Raw genomic sequence first — 15,408 nt, 5'->3', positions numbered from 1 at the left:
TCAAAAAGGACCGCGGCCATGTTGTTTGAGGATAAACATCCTACAAACAGCCCATACTTTAAATGTACTTCAGGGAAAAAAAAGTAAGTAAAGCATCAGCAGCTTTTAATTTACATTAAATTAGCTGGACTGTGCTGATTTCTTCTCATCCCCCCCCCCCTGCTATCAGGAACAACTTTAGAGCTGCATCTGCTTTTTGACCAGATGTCGTCGGGATGGTTTTCACTTTCGCGCCACAATGTGATTATGCAGACCACATCTCACAAACGAGCTGATGTGGTCCTTCCCGGAGATGAGCGTCGGTGGGGGCGAACATGCGCCGCGTTTCTGTTCTGTCGTGCTGTTAAAGAAAGCTGACCACTGTCCCGCAAACACTCGCCAACAACGCCACACACTAGTGCTTGCCGAATAAGAGTATAAAGAGCTCCCTCGCCTGCCTCTCTGCCGCTGAATACGTGTGCAAAACTTCCACCAGGCCGCACTAACCAGCTTTGCGAGTTCCCGTCGTCGCCGAGCCAATGCGACCCGCTGCCGGGGAAACGATGATAATCCTCTGTGCTGGCCTTGCTGAGATGTCTTCATCTTAAAATGCCTGGTAAGCAAAGAAAACATAAACAAATGTAAAAAAAAAAAATAATAATAATAATAATAATTTTTAAAAAAGCTAAGTTAGAATTTACAGACAGGCTTCACACAGGCCTACTAAATCAGGTCAACGGCTATCAGTTCTGTCCTTCCAGATAAAAACAGTTCTGCCTCTTTAAATTAATTAATTAGCTCTTTTTTCTCCCACCATACGAGAACAAACTTACAGCAGGCCATAAACTATATATGAGCTCCCATCATCTGCTTAATTGATCCCCAATTAGCCATCAGTTATTTGATCGTCTCATCTAGTCTGCATGACACTGGTTTGTGTGTCAACTCGCTGAATGGCAAGTAAGCGCTAATTAAAGACTGCGAAGCCATTTTCGAGGGAGGGGGGAGCCATATATATTCATGAGGCTGGATTAATTTGTAATAAAGACGTAATTTACCACCAGTGTGGAGAATATGACCTGTTCCCACGCGAAGCGGCGTCTCCCCGCAGTACGTGGCTGCGCTCTTCGCCTTCTGGCGGACAGGACGGATCCATCTGCCGTAAACGGCCGGAACGGAGGAGCAATCAGAACCCCGTCCAACTCATTATTACCTCTGGATGACCACACAACGGTGATTTCAGTCCTGGTCCAGAAGATTTATTTATTTATTAACTCAGATCTGAACCAGAAGCTGATTTTTTTTTTGTCGTCTCTTACAAGGACATGATCTTTGTTTTGTTTTGTTTTTTTCTTTTAAAAAGATGAAAATCAAAAACTGTGCAGAGAAAAAGCCTTATTTTAAAGTGGAGGTAAATTATCCAAAACGTGCACTCAAAAAAAGTCTAATTGGATTTTTAGGAAAGTAATGGGGTTTCCTTTCTTGTTTAAATCCAATTTGGAGTCGTTAAGACTGTGACTGTTTAGAAAGCACACTGAGGCGAACAAAGAGGAATCCCATCCCCGAGGATATTGTGCGTGTCTGATTTATTTAGAGACTTTAATTGCTGCTCGTTCAACTACAGCAGCAGCATGATGTTCAGGTAAATTTATAGGAAAGTGTGATGAACAAGAAGGTTGTTTTGTGGAGTACTGAGTCATCACTTCCTTACAATGTTTGTTTTTTTTGTTTTTTCTACGTTTAACCAAACACAGATTAATGCTGAAAGTAAAGATGTCTCAGCAAATGCAAATGTGAATAAAATCAAACGTTCTTCTTTTTCACACTCGGGTGTTTCAGACCATAAAGCAAATTTAAATAGAGAAAAATAAAGTAAGTGAACACAAAGTGCAATTATATTTTTATTTATAAAAGGGAGAAAGAGTTATCCAAAACAACCTGACCCTGTGAGAGAAGTAAAAACGGCCAGTTACACGTTTTGCCTCTGGTGTGCAGGAGTTACAACCCTCGTTTCTTTGGGGAATTGATTGAACTTTGCCACATTGGAGGATTTTTGAGCCTGCACACCATGCTTAAGCCCAGACTGTGACAAGAAAACTACAAAATATGTTTTGTTTTTTTAAATTATGATTATTCAGAGGTGGACTTGTTAATTTGATGTGGATTGTCCTGCTGCTGTATAGTTAAAGTGACATTCAGCTTAGGGTCAAACAATGATGGCTGGACTTTCTCCTTTAGGATTTTCTTACAGACAACATCATTCATGGTTCCATTCAGAGTTCACATCCTAGTGAAGCAAAATTACCCAAATTCTTTATCAACTAGAGTTAGATCGGGCCTAAAAATACCAACCCCACCCCAAATGCATTGTGTTTGACCTCGATCCGACCCAACTGATTTACTTTAGAGGCTTGAGCCCAAAGTATACCTGACATATCTTTACTGCTTTTGTTTTTAAACCATTATGTAAGTAAGCAAGTGTAACTTCTTCCATTTTTAGCTTTTGTTTATTGTCTTTCAGCGCCATCTTGTCGCTTGTTGTAACCACAGGGTGAGTCAAGCGCAAACCATCTGAGATATCTGATTGAAAGGATTCTAAATGACTACTTTTCCTTAAAGCATGTGGTTATTTAGTTCAATTAAGTATATTTGATAGGGACAGACACACATCTACATAGAAAAACTGAACAGAACAGCAGTCCCATGTTTGCGTCATAGTGCAATAGCAACAGCTAATTCACAGCCCTTGTCCCTAGATTGGCTTTTTATACAGCACATCTTAAAACTAATACAAATTGAAGTAATAATCATTTAAAATAGCACAACATACTGTTGACAACATATACACAAACAGTGAAACATAAAACGTTAAGTATTTACTATTTACGTTAGTCTGCGTATGTGTCTTTTTATATTCCGGTAAGAATTGTCTTGTTAAAGACAACTTGTTTGTTACAGTGCCACACTGCACGTGCATTATATGTTGGAAGTCAAATGCGGGAACATCCCCCCTGATTTTATCTGTGTTTGGTTGCAGAGCAGAGTCACTAGCTGTTGTGCTATGGGATCAGGCTAACCACTGGTAGCAGTAGAAGCTTTTAACAATGAGTGTGCTCATCTGCGTTTCATTCAGTACCAACATAACGTGTTCAAAACATCACTTTCTGTGTGACTGATTAAACTAAATACAAGTCGTGACTTTCATATGTGGCAGCCATATTGAATTAAAACTTGGCTCAGGAATCTCAGCTGTTCCAAACTGGGATTAAGATTCTCTGGGAGTAATCTTCCTAATCCAGAGTTCAGAGGTTCCAGCTCTAGAACAAACTATAAAGATTGAGATGGGTTTTTTTGGTTTGTTTTTTTAAAAATCTGAGTGCCTTATAATTAAAACAAACACACCACCATAACCAGAGTCTACCATTTATTACACATATTACATTCTTAAATAAAAATGCTCCACTTAACAGTTCTTGCATAGATATCTTACAATACCAATTTAGAAAAGAATTATGAAACAGACCAGTAACAAAAATAAATTTTCTTCTTCCTTAATAAAGAACATTACCATACTAACATCATATAATACAAATAATATTTTAAACACTTTGTACAGCAAAAAATTGCAAGTAAAACAAACAAATTAGAAATAAGAGAAACTGAAGAGAGGTGGTGGTGAGGGGAGTGGGATGTAGGGTGAAGGTTTATGATTATGATGTTGATATGAACCACATGAGTCAAGGAGCCCCTGTTGGTCAGCCTAACGGATATGCTTGTATTTTATTTTATTTTTTAAGTTAATTTATGATGAAGATGTAATTTTAAATCACTTAATAGATAAAAAAAAACACTTTGAAAAAGGACAACATTGAACTAGTGGTAATATATGGTGGAAGCCATGATTGGCCCATTATTCTTTTAGAGTTTTGTTTTCTTGCTATACCAGAAGGAACATTTTAATTATTCTGAGAGACGTCTGCAACGTCTTGTTGCAACCCAGCAGCTTTTAACCGTACATGCTACAAATTATAGTGGAACGTAACCAGATCTTACAGCATTTATCCGTTTGTTTGTGACCTTTTCAGTAATTTTAAATTTTATTCAGTCAGTATTTCAAGGACATTTAGTAGAAATAAATAAATAAAAAAACACAGCGGATTTTGAGGATGTTTTAAAATGTATGTCCACAATCAGCAATAGCGTTAGGATCAAAAGTGTGTTTGGACATTCTTTGTTTTTTTATGACAATGTTGCTTTTTTACACAGCTGACTTTCACATTACAATATTATATGCAGAAGAAACTTCCTTATACACCTTTCAATTGCAATACAAGTTGCTTTTTGTACTCTGTCGTAAAGAAGTATTTGTCCCTCTCCAGATAGCTTCAGGCTTCCATTAGTTATCAACAAACTACTCTTATTAATAGACAAATATAACCAGAGGGAATACAGAAAGCAGTTTTCAAATGATGGTCTCAATTATTATCAAAAAAAGAAGCTGTGCAAAGAAACATTTTCCTTTTTTAAATAGATGATTAAACATCATGACCCAAAACCTTTAAATGTGGCTGAATTAAAACAGTTCTCCAAAAAAAGAGGCAGGAATTCCTCCACTGCCATGTAAGACTCTTTCTGAGTTATTATAGAAATTTAAAGGAAGTTCTAGACACAAACAGTGGCAAAATTACTTTTTGTCATATTGACATGTTTTGGGTTTTTTACTCTGCTAAAGGAAATGATGATCTCAAAACCCTTTCTGATATTAAAATTTGTCAAAAAAAGAGAAAGGAAATCTGCTAAGGGACAAATATTTTTCACAGGAAATAACTTTAGTATAGAAGAAGCTGACCAAGACAAGTTTCCTTTCAACATTTCTGAAAGTAGATCATAAAAGTGGTTACCTCTGAAAGACTTTTAGCCCAACTACAATAAAGAGATCGATCTGGTCGGTGAACAAAAATTTACAATAGTGTATTGCTTGTTAAAATGCCAGAAAGTTTTGGTACCAAACCTATTTAGAAGCAGAAGATAAGAGGAAGCTTTCTAGGCGAGAAAAAGGAGAGAAGTACAAACTAGAGAGCGAGCACCTACAGGGATCGGGAGAGTGGATAAAAGATTGATAGATTGCACTGTAAAGATCTGCTGCCGATGCAGAAAATCTTTCGCGGTCTAACCAAAGAGCATAGCTCAAGAGAAAACTCCTCCAGAACATGCTGGGCCACAGAGGGCTCCGATTGTTGAGGTTTGGGTCAGGAAGGTGCAGGGTGGGTAAGGTGAAACATACAGACAAAAAAATAAAGAAAAAAATTAAGTGAGTGGGTTAAAATGCGTGAGTCTCTTATATACCAACACGTCAAGTATGGACAAACACAATAGTTAGAGAAGGAGTCACTTGGATGGCACTGATACCAAGAAAATCAACCAAGTCACAGCAGGACTGAAAGTTAGCGTGGTACAACAGACTCCCCCAGGGTAATGGTGAAGAAAAGGGGCCTTTCACTGGACGACAGTCCGATCTGTTGAGACTAGACCAGCAGACAACGGTCCTGCAAAGTGCATCCTGGCTGTGTGTTAAATGTTAAGTGGATATTGGACAGAGTGCTCAAACAGACTAGGCTAGCAGTGTGCGCACATGTAGAGTGCAAGAGCTAAGTATGATCACGTAGTGCAATGGTTGCAAAAACTAAAGCAGATCTAGAGAAACGTCTCGGACGGTGTGGCGTCACAACGTCGATCATTTCACACAGAGAAAGAAGTCTGCGTGAGAGATCTTAAAACTATTTACAAAAAGCTGCCAGAAGTAACAATATCTCTTCAGGACAAGGTGGAGGGAAGCGGTGGAAACAAAAGTTTGGTTTCTCAGAGGAGTCTTCTACCCGGGACCAGAAGGGATCACCAAAGGCCTACGTGTCATAATTTACAAATGTCTGCTCCCAAATGGCTGCTGCTTTTTTTTTTTTTTTGGCTCTCTTTTACCAAGTTTTACAAACTTTGTTTGTCAGTACGTTGTAAACGCGGATTAGAAAGGAGTTCGGACAAATGATGAAACAGTTCTGTTATGTAAAGCTAAATCTGTGTTTTTATGGATGCATTTTTTTTTTCCTTTTCTTTTTTTTTAAGCATTTCACTACCAAAATGAGCGGCTTACGTCTCTGCAAGAAACAAATGAAGAGGAAGCTGTTTCATCAGTTTCCATCCAAGCTAAATAAATACATAAATAATCAATTAATTACACCTTACCCTGACCATAAAATAATGATATGCTTATTATACACATGCCAGTGATACTGCATAGATTTGCAGTATTTATGATTGACGTAACATGGTACAAATTGGTTATAAAAAAAGACTAATAACCAGACAAGCTAGACAATAGATGATGAGCTAACTAGTTGTTTAAATGGTTAGCAAGATTGGTAACAAGATGGTTGTTTGCTTAGCTTGGTATTTAGTGAGTTGAAGACATTTTTCTGTACTCATAAGCATTTTCAAAAACCTAGCTTGTCACGATAATACGTCCATCATTAATTACGTCTGATAATTATGTCTGGAGCAGAGGTACAACAGACTGAGCGGGTGTCTGAATCCTCAAAGACACAAATTGACTTACTCTCAATTGATTATTTTCCATCATGTAGTAATGGGTAGGCTTAAGTTACATGTGCTAGTTTGGGCGTTTTAATTCTAAAAGCACAGTGTATAATGAAACATAATCTAATTCTCAAACGAAACAAAAAGGCAGCAAATGTGAAACATAAGGCGAAGGTTTGAAGTGTGTCTTCTGTGTGTGTGCAAATGAGTAGAAAAGTACAACAGAACTGCTTCAAGAATGCCCAATACACCACATTAGGGGTTAGTTAAATTTTCCAAAAGGTGTGCCCAGTAAAGTGTGGGGCGTACATAAAGATAACTTTTTAAAATTCAGATTAATAAAGTTCACCAAGCTGAAATGATCAAAACATGTCTGTCTTCAGATATGGTTAGCTCTGAAATAATCACATTACCAAGAGTTTGACTGGAATAATCTCACAATCAGATTAACTTCCGAGTAAATGTCAACTTCCCTTGACCTTTATTGACCCATGAGAATAGTGAACTTTGACCTGTGATGATTATATAACGTTAAGGCCGACACTTTCGACTCAAAGCCCACGTTTAATTCGGAACGACTTGACCAAGCAGCCTGCGGTATCCTAAGCGGTTAAGTCGAACTACAGCTACCTCCCTCCCGCTGAAGCCGCCGGCGCCTCCATGACACCATGAACACCTTATTTTACATTCATGAGCAACGAGTTCGGCTCCGGCTTCCAGCAGACTGGGAACGTTGCGGAGCATGGAGAGTTTGTAATTAAGATCTACCGGGATGGTCGCGTAAGAAAAAAAACAACAACTAAAAAAAGAAAACAATCCCTTTCCTTCCACCTTCCATCTGTCTCTCGTTTTCTGCATCCCACGATGCCTCGTGGGTCTATCCACTACATCTACTACATTCACAGCAGTTCACTTGCAAATATGCAAATCTTTGGGCAAAACGTGTAAAGTGTGCATTCAGCATTCCTGCAGCTGACAGCGCAGTGGACAACTGCTGCGGACGGGAAGGGAGAGGTGAGGATGGAGGGACGGATGGAAAATCCAAACTGGAATGGCACTTTAACTGTTAAAGCAGGTGGAGGGTTTGATGGCGGGGGGCGAGGATCGACTAGCTGGGGGGAATTGGCAGAGAAAACGTCATTTATTAAAATGTTATCAGCAAGATAAGGCAGATTATTAAGTGATAAGATTAATATGCAAAACCAGTTTTTCTTTTTCCATTTCAGCTTAGATCTTTTTGTTATTTTTTACAAGTTTCACTACTATGTTCTGGTTCTCTGTGCAACGGTTCCAGATCAGATCTGGCTGCGGACAGCTGGCATCTGTGTGGCTCAGGGTCCCCCCTCGTATTTTCTTTTTTTAAAATTATTCTACTCGTACTATTCCGTTTCCCTGTGACCCAGAGCTATCTCATTAGCTCAGCCGCAAGAAGAGCTGGGAGTCGCAATGCTAATCAGAGCAGCGCGCGGTGGCAGCTAGCCGGCCCGGATGAGCCTCCGAGACGACAGGGGACCCGGAGCTGCACAGTGACAGGAAACCCGCTCTGACAGGCTGAGAGACAGGAAGGGGGACCAAATGCGAAGCTGCATCTGAAGTGACTCTGAAATCTGTCAAATGTCTGAGGGGAGAGGGGAGAAATTTGTTTCAGGAAGAGAGTTTATTTGCTTACGGTTTGACAGAGCTGCAGTTTTAACTGGAGCATTAGGGAAAAATAGTGGTGTTACCTGAAAGATAACGAAATGTGAAATTGATTTCGGCTAAATCGAGAATGGGATTTTACCGCATTTCAAATCGGAAAGTCCCGTGAGGCGCATGACATGTCCTTTGATTTTTCTACTATTCCTCTGATTCAATAAGCGTCGTGGGATATATTGATGAGTGAATAAATTAAGAGCCAGAGCAAAAACCCTAATAAATATATGAAACATTTTTTGGGGGGAATTAAAAAAAAAAAAACAATAATTCAACTCCAACTGTATCATATTGTCTCCCCCAACATGGTTGCACACTAGGAAAGCAGTTAAAAGCAGTTGATAAATGGCCGATGTGCTCACAGTATGCAGAATTGGGTTGAAACAAAACAAAAACACACAACATTCAAGCCATCAAAAGTCACAAAAGTGCAACAATCCCACATTCGTCATGATTGTATTCCCCCATATGGGATAGTTTCCATTCGCATCTCTATGCAAAATGAAAAAGAAAGGAAACATCAACATAGATTTTGTGTTGAAATAAAAAACAAGAGGTTCTTTTTCAGGCGGTCATGATAAAATATTTGCACCATCTTTCCGATCCAATCTGCTCGAACACGTTAGTTTCTTTTTTTGTTTGTTTTTTAAAAGGTGGTTTTATTCGATGATTATATTTCAGTTCATGGCTCGGGCCCCAGTTTTGTTACATTCGAATTCAATGGATTTGGTAACGTACAACACTTTTGTACAAACTGTTTCTGCATTTTTGCAATGCAAAGACACAAAATCTTGCCAAGTATTTTTGTTCATATTTCCATTGAAAATATGTTAGAACGCTTGAAATAAGACAAAATGAACTTACAAATAACTTTCCAGCAAGATATAAAAGATATAAGAGCTTGCTTAAGATCAATAGTTTCTAAATATTGATGATGAAGTTCTCGTTCCCATGGCAGATTATTTCACCCTATCACTAGTCCTTTTTTTTTTTCATCAATATTAAGGATGAAACAAGCGTCTACATCTTGCTGAAAAGTTACTCGCAAGTTAGTTTTGTTTTATTTCATGTGTTTTAAGATTCACTATAGAAACTAGAGGAAAGATACTTGGTAAGTTTCTTTGTTTGTACAGTGTGGTTAGAAACCGACACTGTGCAGTGTGGCTTTATGACGTTGTTCCCTTCGGTTTTGAACCAGATAGTCTACTATTTAGGTCCTAAAGAACTGAAAAAGGGTGCACTTACTTTATACCCTGACTGCATTACATAGACAGAGAAGAGTTAGTAGAGAAAGCTGCCGTTAGATACACAGGACTCGTACGGAGGCGGCACCCCGCTGGTCTCCTCTGACCGGAGAGACTCTGCCCGTGGCTGAAGGGCAGTTCCACGCTGGAGGTTTTTGGTATCGATTGTTCAAAGCTGCACCGTATATATATACACCCCACACCCCCCTCTACCCTGCCTACCTGTCCTCCACCCTTCAGGGGGCTTTCTTTTTCTCCACCGTTTCACCTAATGAATGCTGGCAAGGCCAACTGGCACAATGACTGGGCATGCTGGGAGTCGAAATCCTCCCTCGCCCCCCCCGACCAGCTTCAGGAACCTGCGCCCTCACCCAGCTGCATCAGCGAGCGTTGGACTGTCTGCTACAGGGCATGTAGGTGTTGGTGGGCGGATGGAGCAGCCGTGAGAGCGTTGGCGTTGAAAGCCCCCGGATTGCGAGGCTCGTGTTTTTTTTGTTTGTTTTTTTCCCTGCAACCACTGAGCAAAGAAAGTCGGCATTCAGAGATGCATGATCCTGATATTTTATGTAGGTTTTTAATGTCGTTCGCATTCGGGTCGCATAGACGAAAGAAGGAGCGCGGTCCTGAAAACCCAGCAGGTGATCCGACAGACGGAGGAGAGTTTTCCCGGTGAAGCAACAAATTCCTAGGTATTTCTGTGAACGTTGGTTAAAAATTCATAAACAAACGACGGCAAGAGATTCTGCATAATTTAGGGAGCGACGTCAAAGGGATCCGCTCGGATTTTTCGTTGACAAGTTTAATTTTGTTGTTTTGGAATCATTCTCCCAAATTCTGAGCATTGACAAAAAAAAAAAAGGCATAATTTTCTAGGCATTGAAAACTCAAAGGAGAGAGTTCAGGGATTCTGTTAATAGATTGTAAGCAGTTAATATCTTACTTGAAAAGATTAACTTTTTAGGTAAGAAAACTTAATATCTTTTCTTATTGATAACCTAAAATTTACACTTTAGGTTAGACCTAAAGTGTAAATTTTAGGTTTACACATTTAGTGTAAACCTAAATTAGGTGGTGACCAAGGTGGACTTTTAACATCTCAATACCAACTCTGGACTGAGAAATGACATATCAGTCTATGCAAATGTTATTCTGGAAATATTTAAATCATCTGTCTAACCACACAGAATGTGATGATTATTGACAGGAAATTGAGGTGGCGATTGGATTGGTTTTAAAAAAGAAAAGATTCCATTTGATCTTGTTCCCTCTGGGACTGGCTTACAGCGTCCAGCCCCGAGACCAACTAATCTGGATTTATTCTAAATGAAGCTGTATGCTGCAGGTAACTCCTTATAATCTTCTAACAAAAGCTGGCTTTAAAAATTACACACAGCCCCTTTTAAAAGCTTTGTTTTTGAGTTTTTAAACACTCATCGTAGTCGATGTCGTCGTAGAACTGGCCAAATGCACTCCGAGTGGGCAGCGCTGGAAGGTTCGGGTTCCAAGTTTCTAAATGAATGCTGCTTAGCCTCCTTTGTCGAATCGAACCTGCATTTGGGAATTCAGACGCTGATTTCCAATTTCCAATCGACGTTTCTGGAGACTTTCCCAAGAAACCACATTTTACAGAAGCAGCTAGCTGACAAAGTTTGTTTGTTTTTTTTTTTACCGGTTTTACGATTTTATCTGCTTCACTTGTTTTACCGTTTAGCCGCCCTCCCACCCCCCTTCCTCGCCCGCCGACTACAAAACACTGACCGTCGCCAACGACGACACAACCCGCGTCCTGCGGTACAGGAACCGATTAAACGCGAGGCGCAGACTGCAGCGAGGGTTTCTGTGGGTGACTGTTGGAGCTGAGAACAAGCCGATTTCTCACTTCAAAAGGATTTGGGATTGTTACCTCCAGCCGAGAGCTAAGATACTCTTCCACCAAACAACAGTTGCTAAATTCCTACTGTGATAAAAGATTTGGGAACAGAACATGTAATTCCACGAAGAGTGTGAGTCTGTCTGTCTGTGTGTGTTCATGAGCCGGCGTGTGTGTGTGTGTGTGTGTGTGTTTGCAATAAAGCCTGCCATGCTGCATTTTGTTTTCCAACTCTCTTCATTAGCTTAATAATTATTTTTCTATTTCTTATTAGTCTTATCTTGAGAGGCGCCAGGAGCGTAGGAACTGCAAAATGTGTGTGTATGTGTGTGTGTTGACGGAGTACATGTGCTTGTTCTGTATGCAAAGTGTAAAGAGAGAGAAAGAGCTGTTTTTTGTGTAGTATTTTTAACAGTCTTTTATAGTTTTTTTTTTCCATTGTGTTTCATTTTTTCTTTCTTATTTTAAGCTGTAGAAAAAAAAGCACAGATAACATTAAAATAAAAGAAGTAAGTGCAGTTAATGGATACAAAACAGGCGAAGTCGCCGGGGTCCGTGTGACCAGTTCTGTCCAAAACCAACAAACGAACGTGAAAGCTGGCATCTTCAGTCCCATGTGCGGGAGAAAAAAAAGAAGCAAAAAGCAAAACAGCAGCTCTCTGAGCCCCAGTTCTCACCCTGCAGTGCTGCCAGGAAGATGGATCCTCTGAGTTGGTGGAAACGCACATGGATGACTTTCAGAATAAAAGAAGAGACTAATGAATAATAATAAAAAAAAGTTTGCCAGTTTTTTTACGCGAGTGAGTCCTCCCTCTTAAGAACGCGGGAGGTCATCCTGGGGTTTGTTGTTCTGTGTTTGAGCTGTGTTGGGTTGCAGGGCAGAAAGAGTGCCAGAGAGAGAGAAAAAAAATGAAGACCTCTCTGCTTTTTGCTTTTATTCCAGTCCAAATAAAACACCGATCCTTTACTCTGAGCTGTTTCAGTTTTTTTCTTTCTTTCACCCCATCCATCGGCTGCTCACACAGTCTGCAGAGTCAGAGCGCACGGGAATGAAAAAAAAAGACCAACAACGCTCTCCTTTGCTTCCCACACATTTTGTTGAAGTCACCTTAGACATCCAGTCTTTCCTCTAACATTTCAGTGAGCTCTAAGAAGTTTTCTCCAAGAGAGAAAAGCGCAAAAATGTCTTACTTTTTTCTTCTTTTTTTTTTCCTTTTTCCAAAATTATGTATAGCAATACAAAGGATTATTGTTCTCTAAAGTAGAAAAAAACCGGGAAGAAAGTGTCGCTGCGCATTTCTGTCGGATGGCCTGCGGAGGCGGCAGGCGTCTCGGCGAAGGTCGAGAGATGCGAACTCCCCCTTTTATTTTTTCTTCGGAGGAGAGCCTGAGAGCTGCAGCAGCATCTGCTGACCGATTTCCCACGAACGCCCCGAAACGCCCCGTCGGGCGAGAGGGGGGTGGAGAGGGGCGTCGATTGTCAGTCTCGATCCGCATGGCGTCTCTCCCCGCAGACGCCGCGTCGTTGTTGTTTTTCTCCCACATAGATTGCAGCTGAGTGCGGCGGATGATATTTCCTCATGTGTTTCATGTAGGAAAGAGAACACACACAAAAAAAAGAAAAACGGCAAGAAAAAACATTGAGTATTTGAAAGCACTGACTAAGTGAATATTAAAGAGTTTTTCCCCCCGACCACGCTGGACTGCTTCTTCACCAAAATGACTCACTAATTTAAACGGGTTGAATACACGGAAAGAAAGTAAGGCGGCGGAGTGTTTCGTCGAGCGACTCAAGCACGGTTTGGCAGTGTCCAAGACCCGCGAGCTGCGCAAGAGCAGCCAGGGTTCACCGGGATGATGCAATAGAAGACGGATGTGCGAAGTGTGTACTGCTGCAAAATGTGAATGTGTAATATTAAAGAAAAACAACAATCTAGCTACTCCTCGTCTCCTCCTTTTCCCCCTCTTCTCCGATGGAGATCCTCGAAGCAACCGTTGAGGGTTTTTGCTCTTTAACGGTTTGTAGCTTCTCCGGCCATTCCTCTCTCCTGCCACTACTCCTCTTCATCCTCCACCAGTCGTCTTCCTCGTCCACTCCTCTCCTTTCCGACCCTCAGATGTGCCTCTTCATGTGCAGGGCCAGGTGGTCCGATCGAGAGAAACACCTGCGGAGCGAAGCAGAGAAACGGTGTGAGACAGCAAATCCGGGAAGTTAGGAGGCAGCAGGGAAAAAAAAAAAAAAACAGCATCCGAAGGGAATGCAGCAACAATTACAACATTGATTTGAATAAAACAACTAATATATTAGGCCTGGAAGTCTGCTGATCAATGCCAAAATCTGGATTTGTTGGCTCCAACTGCGCCACATGCCAGACCTCTTTAATACCCACCGGCTCTGTGTACTTTCAGAGACATTTCCATAATCCAATGTTTCGTCAACTTCCCACTGGAAGCACGTAATATGCTGGAAGTAGCTCACACTTCTGGCCCGCAAAACACCCGTATCTTATCTCTGGATTTGGGGAAAATGCTCTCATGTTGTTGAGATGGTGGGCCTCTCCTGGGCTGATCACAGATCTTCTTCTTGCTCCCTTTTAGTCACCAGAATCCTGCCAGTCTAGAAACTGTGCAAGCTGTCTGCAACTTCTTTGACAATGTTGTCTTCCAACAATTTGGACTAAGAAAGTTATATCATTGTAATAAATCCCCAACATGATATGTTTGTTTTCTATGTCACACAAAAAGAAACACTTGTATTTGTGGGGGTCAGAAATCACAGACCCTGACCCCCGATACCCGTGTTTCGCTAAAGTCAGTGAATGCTTGCAGCCCTGCCTAAACGCGTGTATAACTGCATATTTTGATAGCCTAAACATGTTAATATGCATCAACAGATCTGTCACAATGACAAAATTTTACTGGACGATAAATTGTCCCAGAGGTTATCGCGATAAATGATAATATCGCTGCTTTGATCCCATTTTCAAGTGATGCAGTAGGAATTGAATGGCTATAATGCAAAAAAAACATATTCTCAAACATCAAACTTTAAATTCTAAATGAACATTTTAACACTGGAACTGGAAGACATTTTAAATATCCAAAATAAATAAACAAAAACAACAAACTACAAAATGATTATGAAGGACAACTTTGCCTTCAAAAACAGGCTAGTTGAGACCAAAGCACCAGACTGAAGACTTTTGCCCTCTAGCTTTTGGTAGAAAGAGGGAGAAAAAAGAAAAACAATAAATCATGCAAATGGATATTATTGAGCCCGTTTTAATTTATCATGTGATTAATTGCTCATGGCGACAAGACAGATGATTTTGTTCAGTGGTATCTGTGCTGTACTTAGTAATGTGTTGATTGATTAGTTAATACATTTAAAAAAAATAAATGAATAGCACATTGCTCCCTCGTGATGTGCCAGAGAGCCTTTGGGAGTAAAAACAAATAAAAACAACCATCAAACAAATGAACTAGCTTTCATCAAGACTTTTAGAAGCTCTGTCGATGTCAATGAAAGTAATCAAAACGGTATAAAAATAAAAGCACTGCACTTCCAGACGTCATAACTGATGGTCAAAAAGCAAAATGCTGCACTCCAGTCTTACTCAAGAGCCGCTTCAGAGCCAGTCGAGGATGATTCTTATCGAAACGAAGATGACAAATGCATCTGGAGCTAAAAACCGGGCCGGCAGCCAGAGTAAAACCAGCCACAATCTGTGTCACAAGCAAGTGCAGAGATGATAGTCCCGTAGTTACGAAACGGCGGCATTGAAGCCGACCCGCTTCGTCGTCGTGCGCGAGCCGTGCCAAGATCTCACGACGAGTAAAAAAAAAAAAAGCCCAATTCGGCTTCACTGATTTTCCTAAACATGCCTCCGTCATGGCCGTAAATCACAGCCAGACCCTCCACGACTCCTCCAGCTCAGAGGGAAATGCAACTGCAGAGACTAATTAGATATGCAGAGTGAACAGGCGGGGCTGCGGCTGGACCATTTAACACGCTGCAGCTGGTGACATAAA

At 40.6% G+C, this 15,408-nt stretch overlaps 1 protein-coding gene across 1 annotated transcript in view; it reads right to left on the bottom strand.

The window, feature by feature from the left end:
* Positions 1-3,390: 3,390 nt before the first annotated feature.
* The window catches only part of klf7b (Kruppel like factor 7b), an 86,943-nt gene continuing 74,925 nt past the window's right edge, over positions 3,391-15,408 (bottom strand). The window contains exon 4 of the mRNA XM_028022959.1: positions 3,391-13,541. Within this exon, the coding sequence (XP_027878760.1) occupies positions 13,490-13,541 (52 nt within the window). The 3' untranslated portion in view covers positions 3,391-13,489. The remainder of the gene's footprint in view (positions 13,542-15,408) is intronic.

This window comes from Xiphophorus couchianus, chromosome 7 (genome assembly GCF_001444195.1).
Source record: "Xiphophorus couchianus chromosome 7, X_couchianus-1.0, whole genome shotgun sequence".
NCBI lineage: Eukaryota > Metazoa > Chordata > Actinopteri > Cyprinodontiformes > Poeciliidae > Xiphophorus > Xiphophorus couchianus.
The sequence above is the reverse complement of the archived record's forward strand: the minus strand, read 5'-3'. Positions and strand labels throughout refer to the sequence as shown.